At 37.8% G+C, this 17,877-nt stretch overlaps 1 protein-coding gene across 1 annotated transcript in view; it reads left to right on the top strand.

Annotated features, from left to right (window-relative positions):
* Nucleotides 1–371: 371 nt before the first annotated feature.
* LOC122798763 (zinc finger protein 883-like) overlaps nt 372–17,877 on the top strand; it is a 221,297-nt gene continuing 203,791 nt past the window's right edge. Inside the window, exons 1-2 of the mRNA XM_044067871.1 lie at nt 372–508; nt 7,496–7,622. Of these exons, the coding sequence (XP_043923806.1) occupies nt 497–508; nt 7,496–7,622 (139 nt within the window). The 5' untranslated portion in view covers nt 372–496. The remainder of the gene's footprint in view (nt 509–7,495; nt 7,623–17,877) is intronic.

Raw genomic sequence — 17,877 nt, 5'->3', positions numbered from 1 at the left:
GCAGTGGCTGAAGAACCAACTGCACATTCTTATATATTCTTAAACTACATTCTGACCTTTGGTAGATTATCAGATTAAATGCCATTTGACAGAGCAGTTCACCCATAAAATAAGATACGCAGAAGCACTATGCAAGAAAAGGAAAATGTATGGAACTTGGTTTATTCTGCATGCAGTAGAAATTCACATACTAAACCTGTCACTCCTACCATTTAGCAAAGTCGTAGCTGAATGAGCCAGCCTATCTCATTAAATATTTATATAATCCCCTCCCTCCTTCTATAGTCATGATTATTAATCAGGCTGCCTGCATAGTGTGGGGATATATTTCACAGGAAGACAGGAAGTGATTACTTATGGAAAGTTGAGTTAGAGAGGTTTGTTTCTTGTGCAGACATTACAGAAATACTTAGATTTGTGTGTCTGCTTATCATTCTTCTGGTTTGTATCTCTGGCAAGCAGTAGCTGCTTCACTTCATGAATAGTGTACTGCATCATGAAACTGGAGGTAAGAACTGAGCTAATGAGAAAACCTGCTTTCTGTGACTGTTGGACTTTTGTTTATGAATGGTGTAGTTTGTGTTCTTGGGGCTTTTCTTCTGCAGGGAGCTGCAGAGGGAACTTTTGTAAAGTAAAGATCTGTTCTGCTATGCATCTGATCTGATTTGTAAAGGATAGCATACTCTCGATTCTGATCTCAGCAGTTTGTGTTGATGGGGACAGACCCAGGCTGTTAAAGCTGGAGATAAAGGATGCAGAGTGCACTAAAAGCTTCACTGGAAATTGCTTTGTTGTGAATAATTATTTGTTTGGTTTAAAGCAGCACTGCAAAGGATCACAAAAAGGTAAAACCAAAACTGAACTCTGCCCCCTATCGTACCAGAAGAGTTTTTATTCAACAATCTTAACACCTCCAGTTGTCTATATATTTATTGATGAATAAATGCTTTTATTGTGCTAGAAAATCTGGTAAATAAATTACTTATTTGCATGGGCCATACTTTGTAGTGTTGAAACTGTCCAAATTCAGCAACAAGTTGTGGCACTTAAATAGGACATACTAGATTTTTGGTCAGCTGCCCCTGGCACATTTACCTAGGAAAGCTACTATTACAGATGTGTGCCTTAACATTAGGCTTATTAACACGTGAACTGTAGTTCTTTTTTAAGTTTGCTCACATATATTTGTATGTCATAGTTCTGTCTTTTTTTATAAATTTCTAACTTCCTCCTTTACAAAGACTACAGTAGAGAATGTTTCACTGAAAGCAGATGATACAAAATTATGATTATAATATGGGAAGGGAAAAACTATTTTTATGACTTTATGGATTTATACAGTAAATAATATATTAACATCTGGTATAACTGTGTACTTAAAAGTCAGGCTTTTGATTGTTAAAATTAACAACACTGAGACTGAAAATTTCTGGGTCAGAATACTTGGTTACACCAAGGTACTGCTAATGTGCTTAACATCTAGTGAGACATGTACAGTGCTGACATGTAACATCTAGTGAGTCATGTACAGTGCTGACATGTAACATCTAGTGACTCGTACAGTTCTGACATGTAACATCTAGTGAGTCATGTACAGTACTGACATGTAATATCTAGTGAGTCATGTACTGTGCTGACATGTAACATCTAGTGAGTCATGTACAGTGCTGACATGTAACATCTAGTGACTCATGTACTGTGCTGACATGTAACATCTAGTGACTCATGTACTGTGCTGACATGTAACATCTAGTGAGTCATGTACAGTGCTGACATGTAACATCTAGTGATTTATGGACAGTGCTGACATGTAACATCTAGTGACTCATGGGCAGTCCTGACATGTAACATCTAGTGAGTCATGGACAGTGCTGACATGTAACATCTAGTGAGTCATGGACAGTGCTGACATGTAACATCTAGTGATTTATGGACAGTGCTGACATGTAACATCTAGTGAGTCATGGACAGTGCTGACATGTTTTGTAAAAAAAGTAATAAAAGAAGTAAAAAGAAACTAAATAATAAAACAAAAAGTGAAATACAGCCACATTTATTGAGTGCTTTTATCTTAATGAAAAGACTTCATCAACATGACAAGGCACACAGGAAGTTAAACATTTATAGAATACATGCCAAAAGCTATGTGATCAAAAAACACCAGTAAAGATTATTTTCCACTACTGTGTTTCTCTTTCAAAATGTAATTGATGGGCACATAATCACTGAACCCTGGTGGTCTATCAGCAGCTAATTCCAGTTGCCAAAATAGTTTGTGTTTCAGAAAATTATATTACCAGTCACCACCCTACATACCTCTCAACCTCTTAGAGTAAGAAATCTGCACAAATCCAAAAATAATGGGGAGAAAAAAGCCCCCAAATAAGGACAGATTTTAAATATTGCTCTTGCTAGAAAGTTGCTGGAGTACCAGGTTTTGTGTTATCGTGCATTTTCTGAAGGATATAAAGTATGAAACTTAAATGTCTGTCACTATTTACTGACTTCAGTCCCCAGTGGTTTGCCAAAAAACTGCACATTTTGTGAGGAACAGGCCAAAAATATGTAGCAGAAAATCTGGGCATTCTGTGACAATCTGGACAGTTGAGAGGTATGTCCCCTATCCTGATGTAGAACCTTCTTTAACACAAAAAGAGAAACTTATTGAAATTCAGACAAACAGGACTGTGTTTAGACCAAGCATTGTTGGTGTCATCTTTTTCTCATAGCATACATGTATTAGTATATTCTGTCTGTAAGCCTTTTCTCAGTCTTTCCCACATAATAAATGAACATGAGGTAAATGTTGCAATTTACAACTAGGGATGTTAGCACACAGTAGAGCTGCAGTGTGACATGTTTCTTTATACAGATATCATTTATTGTTTTTGGTTTTGCCATTGCATGGTGGGGATTGGGGTTGGAATGGTGAGTAGGAAGTATGGGAGAATATCCAATGGTGCACTTGTAGACTGTTTGAAGGCAGTGGGTATGTGTGGAGCACCAGAACTGTATGTTTCCACCCTCTGGTTCTTGACAGTTTGGTGGAGATTCTGGGACACGCAATAGCTGATGCTTTAACACCTCCCCATAAATGGTTTAGCCTTCACAAGACTGGAACTTGAATATTGTTTCTGCATAGCAAGGAGTGGGGTAAAGTCTGTAGTTATTAGGCAGAGAAACTTCCATTAATTTTGGGGACATTTGAAGAATGGATTCTTATGGATAGAGCAGTGTACCATTCCTGCAGACTGTCACTCTAAGGGTGCTAGGCAGGAAGGACTAACAGCACAGAGATTGTAGTGAATGAGTCTGCTATATTACAGAGGATAGGTCTGTATGGAAATGGGTGCCAGTCACACCATGAGTCATGTCCTCTGCACAGACTATGAACATGGAATCAGTATTGTGTGATAGGGTATGGAGAGGGAGTAAGTAGGGAGAAGCCATGCATACTGAGCATGGACACTGTGAAAAGAACACACAGTCATGGGGGAATGAGGCTTCAGCTGTCACAGGCAGTGACAAATTAGGGAGAGGCTGCAGCTCATGAAAACAGGATAGGGAATGTGCTTGTGCTTTCATGACAGGAAATGGGGAGTTGCAGCTGCTGTATATTTCACTGATAAGACCTGACCATCTTACATGATTTTGGGTTACACATAGAGTGTTATATTGTTACTGTAGGGAGATTATGCTGCTCCTGCTGCTGTGTAGTCCACGATGAGGCCTGAATTTCTTAGAGAACTGTACACAGTTCTGGGGCACAATTAAAGTGTTACATTGTTATGGGGATTGTTAAATCAGGCCTCAGCAGTGAACTGTATATCAGCAGCACAGAGTACCTTACACAGTTCTGGGACACACATAGTGTTACATTGTTACTGGGGATTGTTACATTAGGCCTCAGCAGTGAGCTCTACATCAGCAGCACAGAGTACCTTACACAGTTCTGGGACACACATAGTGTTACATTGTTACTGGGTTAAGATTAAGTCAGACCTCATCAGTGAACTGTACATCAGCAGCACAGAGTACCTTACACAGTTCTGGGACACACATAGTGTTACATTGTACTGGAGATTATTAAGTCAGACCTCAGCAGTGAACTGTACATCAGCAGCACAGAGTACCTTACACAGTTCTGGGACACACATAGTGTTACATTGTTACTGGGGATTGTTAAGTCAGGCCTCAGCAGTGAACTGTACATCAGCAGCACAGAGTACCTTACACAGTTCTGGGACACACATAGTGTTACATTGTTACTGGGTGAAGATTAAGTCAGGCCTCATCAGTGAACTGTACATCAGCAGCACAGAGTACCTTACACAGTTCTGGGACACACATAGTGTTACATTGTTACTGGGGATTGTTAAGTCAGGCCTCATCAGTGAACTGTACATCAGCAGCACAGAGTACCTTACACAGATCAGTTATTCAGGCTAAAGTGGGGTGTACATGTCAGGGTAAAGGGCAGTAGAGATAGGGAGTTAGTTTAAAATGTGTGATGGTCATACCTACATGCATGTGCTGATAATGAAGGGGAATATGAACAGGGAGATTTTGGTATAAATATTGGTTATGACATACAAACTAAAGGAGACTATGGGTATGTGATTATTTTTAAATACCTAAGATGGTCAGAATGGGAGTATGTTTTTGAGTGTTACTGTTCCATCAGTCCTGGGGTAACAATAATAAAATATTTAGGGAGTTATAGTTCAAATGTGCAACAGTGATACCCACAGACGGATGGGGTGTTCAGGTGTGAGGGTTGTTGTACAATCCCAAAAGTAATGCACACAGACTGAATGGGAAGTATAAAGTGTTGATTTTTGTAAAAATGTGGGGTACCACCATACACACACCAAAGCGGAGTGTGTAAAATCTTGGGTACTACCATGCACTGACTAAAGGGGGTGTGTAAAATCTTGTATTATTTGCCCTTGTCTAGAACATTTAAAACAAACCATTTCAGATGCTAACATTTATTTGTTTTCAGGCAAAGAAACATACTCAGTGAAGGCTTATTATTTGCCCTATGTACATGCCCGTCTGACATAATTTCCTCATTCAGTTAACAACAGACATTCTACCAAAACTGCTAGCCAGACAGTAGACATATGGTCACTCTGACAAAAATCCTTTCTGTTGACAATAGGAATTGTTCTTTTTCAATTTCCTGCAGACAGAATTTACAGATCCTTACTTGCATTATTTACTTAAGCATCTAGCTACAGTTCGGAATGTGCTTTAGGTTGATGGACAGCACCAGACAGTAGCATATTATGTGCCTCTGCGTTTGTAATCTGTGCTTTCTTAACTGCAGTTGCAAATCAGGCTCACACAGGATAACTGAGCAAAATTTGTTATCCTTGAAAATGCACAAAACTTTTTATTAAGATTTAAAAAAAAAAACTTAGGTAATTTCTCCATGACAACAATAATAGCAAAACCATTGGTAATTTCTTAGGGTTGTAGGGAATTCAGTAGCTACAATTGTCAGGAGAAATTCGCCAACAGAAAAATAGGAAGAATACCCAAGTTTTGACTGCCTAGGAAAAGTTCAGTAAATGGGAAAAAACAGTTTCACTTTCTTGAAATCAACCTTCCTCAATACCGCAAAGATTATTTTCAGATAAAAAATCCCTGTATGGGCACAAATGTGTTTAAATGTTACTGAAAGCAACCCCTTTTACTGCAGGAATGATTTGTTTGGCCAGTACAAATTTCTGTATGGACACACTGGGTGATGGTTCAGTTTGGAGCATATTATCTGCAACTTTAAGGATAAAATTCCTTTCTATTATGGGGAAAACAAACCTGGCATCCTTTAGAATAACAAACTTCAGATATTGCTGTGATAAATAGCTATTCTGTCAACTGTGGTTCATCAATTCATGTGAAATTAGCTCAGCAATCCAGCCTGTAAGAGGCTTTAGCTTCAGGCTGCATCAGCACATACAGTTTTATTTTCTTTGTTTGAAACCAATCAAAATTTGCTTCTTTCAGTCAATGCAAAATATTATTTGATAAACCAGCCATAATCAAATGTTATACTTAACTCTTTAGCCAAATGATAACTGTTTGTTAAATCAACAGTAATTTATGTAGCAGTTAGTCTACTAAGGTATTGAGGTTATATCCTTCTCTCTTTCTCTGCACTGTAACAAATCCAGGCAACGTTTTAGTGTGTTTGCAGTGCTGACACAGTGTGAACCCCTTCACCTTACAACTCTTACATCCAGTACAGACCTCTCTTTTACTTTCAGACTCTAAGGCTTAGGCAATCTCTGTGCCTCTTCTCAGGTCTGCCTTAATTCTTTATTCAGAACTCTCCATCTTATCCTCTGTTGACCTGGATGATGGGAAATCTACTTCTTCAGGGAGTAGCTGCCCTAATATAGCTCTAGAGGCAACTGTTACTTGTGTGCAGTGGTGCAGCAGTAGTGTTGTCACTTCACAGCAAGAGGTTCTCTGGTTAATTCTCAGCTGGGGTGGCTTCTGTGTGGAGTCTGCTAATCCTCCTTGCGTTTGTGTGGGTTTCCTCCGGGTGCTCCGGTTTCCTCCCACATTACAAAGAAATGCATCTGGTACATTTTTCCCCGGGCTTCCACTGAAAATTGGCTTCATTCCAAGTCGGATTTTCCCAGTTAACAAATGATAAATAAATTAAATAAATAATTGCTATAGGAATGGTGTACCCACCTGTTACAGACTGCCTTCCTACCTCAGACTCTGTTACACACTCCTCTGTAGTCAGTAGTGCATTTCCCTGGTTTAGTCATTATTTACTAACATGTACATATATGTCGTATCTGTCTATAGATATATATATATATATATATATATATATATATATATATATATATATATATATAAAATCATCAATACTTGTTTCATGTTTTACTGGCTCTTGTGTGCCTCTTTTCCCCATTTTGAAGGTGTTTCCTATATTTTTCTGTTAAAGTTATGTTGAAGTTAACTACAGTCTTCAAATGCAGGTCATTGTTAGTGATGGATAAAAATGGTTGATAGTGGATTTTGAAGGCTGTGAGGAAGATGGCATCTTATGACTAAATGTGTAGTCTTTACAGCCTGTACTAATTGCTTGTTATGCAGTAGAATGGAATTGATGCACGGGTAAATAACAGTCTTATTGGTCACTGTCCTTTATCCATTTTATAAATGCACATTTGTTATAGAAATTTCAGCATGTCTTGTATTGGTTTTTATACTTGCATAGACATTGTTATACTGGAGTGAATGGGACTATTTGACCGTTCCTATTGTAAATCTACTCCTCAGTCTGCATTTTCAGAAAACCATCACTGAATAGGCAGAAAGGAAATTTAATTAATTTTAGTGAATTGGCAACCAGGGCACCTTAATCAGTTCTGACACAATTGTTAAAATGCTTGGTGAAACAAAGTAATGTCATCAGTTTATACAGTGAACTGCAGAACAAATAAATTATTTGTTTTTTTTTCAGGTCCCAGAAAGTTTTGAAGATGTTGCTGTTGAATTTTCAAGGGAGGAGTGGGAGATGCTGAGTGAAAAGGAGAAGAAGCTACACCAGGAAGTGATGGTGCAGAACTTCGATCACATGATAGATGTTGGTAAGGAATTCTCAGAGTCACATCTTTATACAGATTCAGATGTTATTCATATATCTCTGCAGTGCAGCATTCAGATGTTATTCATATATCTCTGCAGTGCAGCATTCACATGTTATTCATATTTATTTGTGGTATAGTATTGTCATAAATGATAAACTGATATACTTTCCAAAGGATTCATTTAGTAACATGATAATGCAGTGAACCATTTTTCAACATTACACAGGCAAGACACCATTCTTAGAGCTGCACCCTTTCTTGACGAGGTACACATACATGCAAATATGTTGTGCATGTTGAGATCATAAAACCAGTACAAGGATTTGCTGAAATGTTGGTTTAGTTCTGAGCATTAAAATTCTGTGTGTTTCTTAAATCTTACCTGTTTTTTTTTTCATACTGTTGTATTTTTGTTATTTTTTATTCATAATTGCTTAGAATTCCATTGCTGGAAATTACAGCTGGTAACCAAGTATTCATTTTGACTGTAGTATACAGCAGATGTTATACACCTGTAACACAGTACTCAGTAACAATATTCATTGCTTAAGCCTTATTGCTGTAACACTTTAATGTGACTCCCACATTGTCATGGCACCTTATACTGTCGATACCATTTTTCTGTATTTTTAAATTAAAAACAAGATTTGTTTGTTAATAAATACCTCTTCCAGTTCAGAATTACTTTGGGGTAAAATGTTTTGCTAATACAAGTAATGTTCTAGTAAAATGATTCTTCTTCTTCTTCTTTCGGCTGCTCCTGTTAGGGGTCGCCACAGCAGATCAGCTGTTTCCATTTCTTCCTGTCCTCTGCATCTTGCTCAGTCACACCAACCACCTGCATGTCCTCTCTCACCACATCCATAAACCTTATCTTAGGCCTTCCTCTTTTCCTGTTACCTGGCAGCTTCATCCTTAGCATCTTTTTCCCAATATACACTGCATCCCTCTCAGCACATGTCCAAGCCAACGTAATCTTGTCTTGTTGGCTTTGTCTCCAAACCTTCCAACCTGGGCTGACCCTCTAATATACTTATTCCTAATCCTGTCGACACACCTAGTGCAAATCTTAACATCTTCAACTCTGCCACGTCAAGCTCTGACTTCTGCCTTTTTGTCAGTGCCACTGTCTCTAACCCGTATAACATAGCTGGTCTCACTACCCTCTTGTAGACCTTCCCTTTCACTCTTACTGGTACTCGTTTGTCACAAATCACTCCTGACACTCTTCTCCACCCACTCCATCCTGCCTGTACTCTCTTCTTCACCTCTCTTCCACACTCACCATTACTCTGAACTGTTGATCCCAAGTACTTAAACTCATTCACCTTCGTAACCTCTACTCCCTGCATCCTCACCATTCCTCTATCCTCCCTCTCATTCACACACATATATTCTGTCTTAGTCCTACTGACTTTCATTCCTCTTTTCTCTAGAGCATATCTCCACATCTCCAGGGTCTCCTCCACCTGTTCCCTACTCTCACTACCATGAACTAATAACCACAAAATAACCAGTGAAATAGAGACTGCATGTGGCCAGTTATTAACTTACAGTTGTTCATTCATCTGTGATGTGATGTCATTGACGTAAGCTTTAAATATACTACTGACTAAGTTACAGGGAATTGCATGTCATGTGGTACACAGTTTTTTCTAGAAGGCAGTCAGATTAAATACCTCATGGAGGCTCAAACTTAACAAAAGTGTTTGTGTAGCTAGTATATCATAATAAACATTTGCATGTTATTGGGTTTTATTCCTATACTAGGTAGCTGCATTACTTTTCCAATACTGACACTGTATTGCATGCAGCATGGGGTGGGGGGGGTACTACACTCCTGGGTGTGCCATCCTTTGAATGACAAGTTAAACTGAAGGTCCATCTGCCTGAGTTGGTGGTAGCACAACTGGATGTAAAAGATCTTACAGTACTTATCAAAAGGAGAAGGACAAGTTCACCAGTGCCCTGGCCAAACTTCCCCTACTCAGTATGTACTACCACCTCAGGTCTCCCTAGAAAAGAGTCCATTGACCTATTGGGACTAACCAAGTCAAAAAAGTATAAAATAAATACATTTCTCCAGTCATGACAGCATATATATTTGCAGTTAAGCATTTTTGGGTGATCAATGCACAGTTAGGATAATCTTGCAACTTATCAGAAAACTGGAAGTTTGGAAACAGAAATGTGATTTATTCCTTATGGCAAGCTAAATAGCAGGCAAGTCTAAAAGTATGCAGTGTGCCAGATACCTGAATTTCAAAATGGAAGAAGCCTTGAAGGTATTTATCTAGTAATTTTAATGAAGAAGAGGAAAAATAGCAACAATTACAGAAAAGTTTTGGAATTCTTGGAAAACTCAAAAGTAATTTGCCCTTTACAAGGGAACAAGGTGCTGCCTATGTAGATGGTTCGTATATGTGGTGTTGTATTCCAGGTAGTTATCCTTCTTGGTGCTGGATGCAGCTTTGGCAACAATTATTTTGTAGGTGGTTGTAAAATTCACTGGGAAGTACATTTTAATAAGTTGCTTATGCATCTTATTTTTGCGGACTTATGGAAACTGCTACCCTGATTGTATTGAAATCTGTAACTTAATCCTCTCCAGTATGTCCTTTAATTAACTAGCTGTATCAGTTATTGTACTGTTGGCAGTTGTCTCTCCAGTATGTCCTTTAATTAACTAGCTTTATCAGTTATTGTACTGTTGGTGGTTGCCTCTCCAGTATGTCCTTTAATTAACTAGCTGTATCAGTTATTGTACTGTTGGTGGTTGCCTCTCCAGTATGTCCTTTAATTAACTAGCTGTATCAGTTATTGTACTGTTGATGGTTGCCTCTCCAGTATGTCCTTTAATTAACTAGCTGTATCAGTTATTGTACTGTTGGCAGTTGTCTCTCCAGTATGTCCTTTAATTAACTAGCTGTATCGGTTATTGTTCTGTTGGTATTTGTCTCTCCAATATGTCCTTTAATTAACTACCTGTATCAATTATTGCACTGTTGATGGTTGCCTCTCCAGCATGTCCTTTAATTAACTAGCTGTACCAGTTACTGTACTGTTGGTGGTTGCCTCTCCAGCATGTTTTTTAATTAACTAGCTGTACCAGTTACTGTACTGTTGGTGGTTGCCTCTCCAGTATGTCCTTTAATTAACTAGCTGTATCAGTCACTGTACTGTTGATGGTTGCTTGATGACAAGAAAGAGCAATTTTAGTTTCTATACTTTTAATAAATAAAACAAACCAAAGTAACAAAACCACACTTTATTTAGTAATAAGGCACAGAAGCATAAAAATCTTACACATTAAACTAAAAATACAACTGTATGGAAAACCAAACTTTTCGTTTATATAAAAGTTAAGCGCTTTCATTTCCATGTGACAAAAGCCAGCAGAATGGTGAGTATTGTGGTTACTGTTGTAAAACAAGATATGATTTGCATTTGTACTGATTTCACAAAGACTGAGTACATTTGTTAAAAGAGAACATTGTTTACATTATCTCAACAGTGCCACATGCCTAGTCATTTTTAGGACTAGATGTAAGCCAAGGTTTGTGTCAAAGGTAATTCAAAAAGGTCTTCAACTTCTTTGTTGTTCATTCTTCATTAGGAAGATAATGATTTCTTCTACATCTTTTTGGTATTTCATCAGTATCAAACCCATACCAAACAGTTATACAAGGAACTAAATTTCTTAATGGTATTGTAACCACAGCTGATGATCTGTAAATCTGTAGAATTGGATAAAAATAACAGCATGACAAGAAATGCATAAAGTGGTTGAATAAAATAAGACACCATAATTCCAAGTTAAATTAGAAAATGTAAAACAAGTGCGGTACATTTGAAATACATGGGTCATATTCTGACATAAATTGGTCTGAGGACTGATGTTGTACAAATGGCAAATCCAGAAGACAAGCAGGCATTACACAGATTTCTGTGAAATCTGCAATTCAACAAAGAGGCCAGAAGAATATGCCCTTCGGTTATCACCCTACAACCTACCTATAAAACAATGACTGCAATCTTTGTTTGTATTTGGAGCTTTTCTCCCCAGGATTCCATTGAAAACGGGTTCTTTTTTTTGGCCCAGTGGACTATCCTGGTAAAACAACGACAAATAATAATAAAAATAGTAGTAAATATCATATGCAGATCCGTTAACCTCTCATCACAATTAGAGAGAGTATTGCTAACTTACATTACAAAAGGCTAAGATCTGCTTTTCCTGTATCCTTCCTTACCCTTAAAATCCTAAATTCTATCTTCTCCCCATCCCTAAAATGCAGAGTCTGAATAATTTATTCCCCAAACTGTCTCCAAAATCAGAACAATGGCACCCTAACATTAACTTGTCCACCATTTAGTCAAGTCACCAGTGACAAGAGTTTTAGTCCAATGTACCAGCTAACTGGAATCTTTTCCGAACACAAGCCAAACAGAGATTACAGATCACAAGTAGTTTCAGAATAAAATAACTGCCTAAAAAGCACATGCAAATGTTCTTGCTGTATAGGCAAGGATAAGTCCACTTTACCCCTTACTACATGTGATTTCACAAGCAGAAATATCATTTGTCCCATCTACGATGTAACTCCTAACAATTTCTCTCCTTTTGAGGAGGTTGTAAATAGTCTACAGTGTCATATTCACTTGGGGGACTGGAAAAAAGGTTGAATGGATAAAACAAAAATCCCTCGGTACTACATTATTTCCTAGTGCCTTGGGTAGCCAAGTGATTGCAAATAATTTAATTTAATTTTCTATCCCAGTACTCAGTTGACTCATATCTCAAGAGAGATTATTTCCACTTCATAATTATGAATATCTTATTTAGAACATTAACTGTGAAATAGCTGTCGTACTTTAGAACATGAATGTGATACTGTTTAACATGGATTTTTCTCTTATTATTATCTGATTGTCTGAATGTAGCTAAATTTGAAATTGTGAATAAGATAACTTTTATAAAGCTATTTTACATACCTCAGTGAAATGTTGCTGTCTTCACTTGCTATGTGTGCAATTTCAACTTATGTGAAACCAGTTCTTACCTAATTTAAAATATTGCAATCAGAGCATTCATCATAAGTGAGATCTTGATTGCTGCTGTGGTTTTATTTATCTTGTCTGTTCAACACTTTTTGTGTCTTGGCTCTGCAGTCATTGCTGAAAAGGGTAGTTGGGACCAGTCCACCTGCACAGTATGCAAAGCATAAATAATTAAACTATTTTGCAGTGTATGTACCTCTTTTGTCTGAGATAAATAAGTTTATAAGAAATGATCTATAGTGAGATGTAGCCTGGGAAAGGAACTGTGAACTAATGTACAGTTTTGTAATGCTCAGGAACCTGTTATTGAAGTAGCAACATTAAAATACTGTGATGTGACATATCATTAAAATACTGTGATGTGACATAACATTAAAATACTGTGATGTGACATATCATTAAAGTACTGTGATGTGACATATCATTAAAATACTGTGATGTGACATATCATTAAAGTACTGTGATGTGACATATCATTAAAATACTGTGATGTGACATATCATTAAAATACTGTGATGTGACATATCATTAAAATACTGTGATGTGACATATCATTAAAGTACTGTGATGTGACATATCATTAAAATACTGTGATGTGACATATCATTAAAGTACTGTCATGTGACATATTAAAATACTGTGATGTGACATATCATTAAAGTACTGTGATGTGACATATCATTACAATACTGTGATGTGACATATTAAAATACAGTGATGTGACATATCATTAAAATACTGTGATGTGACATATCATTAAAGTACTGTGATGTGACATATCATTAAAGTACTGTGATGTGACATATCATTAAAATACTGTGATGTGACATATCATTAAATTACTGTGATGTGACATATCATTAAAATACTGTGATGTGACATATCATTAAAGTACTGTGATGTGACATATCATTAAAATATTGTGATGTGACATATCATTAAAGTACTGTGATGTGACATATCATTAAAATAATGTGATGTGACATAACATTAAAGTACTGTGATGTGACATATCATTAAAATACTGTGATGTGACATATCATTGAAGTACTGTGATGTGGCGTATCATTAAAGTACTGTGATGTGACATATCATTAAAGTACTGTGATGTGACATATCATTAAAATACTGTGATGTGACATATCATTAAAGTACTGTGATGTGACATATCATTAAAATACTGTGATGTGACATATCATTAAAGTACTGTGATGTGACATATCATTAAAGTACTGTGATGTGACATATCATTAAAATACTGTGATGTGACATATCATTGCAGTACTGTGATGTGACATATCATTAAAATACTGTGATGTGACATATCATTAAAATACTGTGATGTGACATATCATTAAAGTACTGTGATGTGACATATCATTAAAATACTGTGATGTGACATATCATTAAAGTACTGTGATGTGACATATCATTAAAATACTGTGATGTGACATATCATAGTATTTTAATGTTGCTACTTCAATAACTAGTTTCTTGAGCATTTAGCAAAAGGAGTGAACAATAAATTGGTCCTAATTAGCTTAGATATCGAGAGAGCTTTTGATTCTGTGGATGGGAACTACTTGTTTAAATAAAAGTGTTTGCATTTCCAGAACAATTTATTGGAATATTAAAGGGACAATCCCACAGATTTTTTTTGTTTTGATTCAGCCTTTGTTTACATTTCAAGTTTGTCTTTCTCAGCATGCTCACCTTTGGCTGGTGGTGGTGGTGGTGGGCGGGGCGGGGGGGTGCCTGAAGGAAGTTTCAAACGTGTTAGCCAAATTCCATCTCAAATTGCAGTTGTACTGACAACAGCTCTCCCTGTGAGCCATTCATTCGTTTAAGCTGTGCATTTTAACAATTTAGAAAAACAGCCTTTCAGGTATTTTTTTATGAGCAGAGTGCTTTTTCTGTTCTACAAAGCACATCAGTAATGCAAGGCTTTTAAAACATTGAGTTTTTTTGTTTCTTTCATTTCATATTTTATTCTGTGGTGACTGAATCCTGGCCAACTACGACAATTTTTATGATATGGCTTATACCTATAGAAAACATCTGAGAAAGGCAAACAGTAGTGGAAACCATACATCTCTTTCTTTCATTTCATGTTTTATTGTATTCTGATTTTTGAATACTAGCCTGGTGTAGTGACTTTCTGACCTGCTAGTAATTCCATAGAAAGCAAGCGTGTGACAGAATGTTGGATCTTTAATAGACACACTCTTCTGTTCCTTTTTCAATTTCTAGTGTGATATGTTTTGATTTCTTAATACTGCTAGACAAATGCACTATTTTTTATGAGCGGGCTGCTTGTACATTTGTAGAAGCATGAGTGATGGAAAGTTTAAAAATTAGTATACACTCATCTATTCCTTTCACTTCATATTATCAGCTACTAGCCAAATGCACTTTCTAGTGTACGTGCTACATCTTCATAGGAAGTTACTAGGCTAATAGCCCTAGGGCCCTTATAAGCCCAGCAAAGTTCTACCCTTATTGCAATGATCAGCACCTAATGTCCATGTCCATGTCCAAGACTGACACAGGTGGAACCCCTGGGGTGAATTTTTGGTTACCCATCCAATCATCCAGATTGCATTTGAAGAAGACCAATGAAGTTTTCTGTTTGACATGAAGTGGAATTCTGTTCCAAAGCTGTGGTAACCTCTGGGAGACAAATCTGTCCCTCCAGCAGGTTCAATTACTGTCACATACCAGGTTAAGGTCTTTAGAGTGAGTAACCTGTTTATCAGTTGACTTTCAGATATGCAGCATTTCCAATAAAGCAGGGTCCAAGATTGCCTGATATGCAAGGCAGAGATCGCCTCTGAGTATTCTATATGAAACTGAATAAACTGACAGTGATTTCAGACAATTCACATAGGACAGATATTGAAGACCTTGAATTTTCCTTGTGAGGAACCTTTGTGGTTTATCCAATTGCTGCAGGTGCTTGGAAAAGTACATACCAAAAGGGGCATTGTACTCAATTAATGGCTTGATGAGGGAAGAGTACTGAGAGCTTATCAAAGATAGGATTGCTGTCAATCTGTGTGCCCATGTCATTCACCACCGAGTGCGTTCCTATGGTGTTGGTATTAATGTGGTAATTAGCAGGAACATCACTGTTACTGAAAGGGATGATAATACATTTTCTTGCATTGAGTTTAAGGCCATGACTTTGGCACCAGTCATTTGTTTATGTAAGACCCTCTTGCAGGATGTTGACATCATTTGGAGATTCTAGGATTACTCCCTGTTTCTAGTCATCAGCAAACTTTGTCAGCCACAGACCTTTAGTTTTTGCTTGTACTTCAGAGAAATAGATTCCAAACAGTAGAGGTCCCAGACTGATCCCTGTGGAACACCACTGGCTACAGCTCGGCTGTTGGAGGTGGATTCCACTATTTTGACTATGTGTTCTATCAGTGAGCCAGTTAGTGAACCATCTAACAATATGAGGGTTGCCAACTTTGTGTAAGGGTATAACAGTGGCCGTTTTTCATTCAGCTGGGTGAAGCCAGTGCTTAGACTATGATTGAAAAGAGTACCAAATAGTGTTGCCAGTTCTTGTTGCAGTCCATGTAGGTAGGGCATAGTCAGGGATGTTATCAGATCCCATAACTGCTGTGTTTTTGGCCTTAGAGAGGACATTTATAACCTGCTGTTTGGAGATACAAGGTGGGGGGGGCAGGTGGTATGGATGTCATGGGGTATGTGTGGTGGGGACAGGGGTGTGAAGTTTTCACAGAACCTGTTGGCCAACAGGTTAGCTATGTCCACAGGCTCGGTATACGTGGTATCATTAACTACCAGTTTGGCACACATTGGGGCTTTCTTTTTAGATTACTGATGTAACTTAACAATACCTTATGGTTGTCCTTAGTTGAGGAAGCTAATCTGGATTCATAGTTTGCTTTGGAGGACTTCACAAGAAGTCTTATTTGCTTGTTTAAGCTGAGCTGGGAATGTTTCCAGTTTAGGGCTCACTCCCCTCTAACTCTTAGATAGCAATTTCTTCATGTTATTGTAAAGCTTGTTTAATGGCAGTTGTCCACCAGGCAGGTTTGCTCTTCCTTGAAGAGCTTGTTTGGGTCCTATCAGGTACAACTGACTCAATGTAGCTATACAGGTGTTTGTATAAAGCACTGGTATAGAACTCGGTATAGCTGCCAATTCCATCTGGAGCGGGGATGCAGTAAACCTATTTATACTCTCCCATAACAGGTTACAATCTACTTGAAATGTCTTAGTTTAGTTACTGCTGGGGGGCAGGTGTGATAGCTACTTCAAATGAGACTGATTTGTGGTCAGATCTTACCTGGAAGACCTCACAGTGGGGGTGCCGCAGTTGTTCCCCATATTGGTAAGCACCAGATCCAGGATGTTGACACCCCTTGTGGGGGTGTCAACCAGCTGGTCCAGGGCACTGGAGTTAATGAAATCAAACCTTTGGGCAAGTGTTTTGAGCACAAGTAATTTGCCCAGTCAGTGGATATGTAATTAAAGTCTCCCAAAACAATGGTGTTCAGATGCATCTTCATAGACTCAAGTAGATCCAAATAGGCAGAGTGGGTATATTGATTCATGCAGGGGGTCCTGTAGCTGGCAATGAATTGAACAAGTGCTCTACCAACAGTTAATTGCACTTGAAGTATCTCCAGGGAATCATACTGTTTAACCAATCTGGAGGTGTATTTATCTTTAATGAATAATAATACACCACCTACTTTTGTTTTCATGTCTTAATTTTGTGGTCTGAGTGTGTGGAAGGAAGTGTAACCCAGTATGGTTGAGGTGCTCTCCATAGCCTTGAACCAAGTCTCCATGACTGCACAAACGTCTGCATCTTCCAAGGTGAGGACTGCTTCCAGTGAGTCATGATAAGACTCCTAGTATTTAGCAACATAACCTTGAGGTTGATTTTAGATGGAGTTTTTATGTTGGAAGTTTTATCCTTGAGGCACTGCCTAAAAAGGCACTATGGGAGTAGCAAGAGCCGTAGTCGAAATCCCAGAGAGGTGACAGATGAAGACCATCTCTGGCATAGCATTGAGGTCTGTAGATCATGTCATCTCAGGCTGACAGGTACTGGATCCCCTTAGAATGATACCAGAAACTAAGCCAATTATTGAAGTCATTGTATTGAGGCATTGTCCTAGGTGAAGGTAAAATGCTGCTTAAGACTAGG

Source organism: Protopterus annectens, chromosome 3.part1, assembly GCF_019279795.1.
Source record: "Protopterus annectens isolate FY-2018-M chromosome 3.part1, PAN1.0, whole genome shotgun sequence".
Lineage (NCBI taxonomy): Eukaryota > Metazoa > Chordata > Ceratodontiformes > Protopteridae > Protopterus > Protopterus annectens.
Note: the sequence above shows the minus strand (reverse complement) of the source record. Positions and strands in the feature narration are given on the sequence as shown.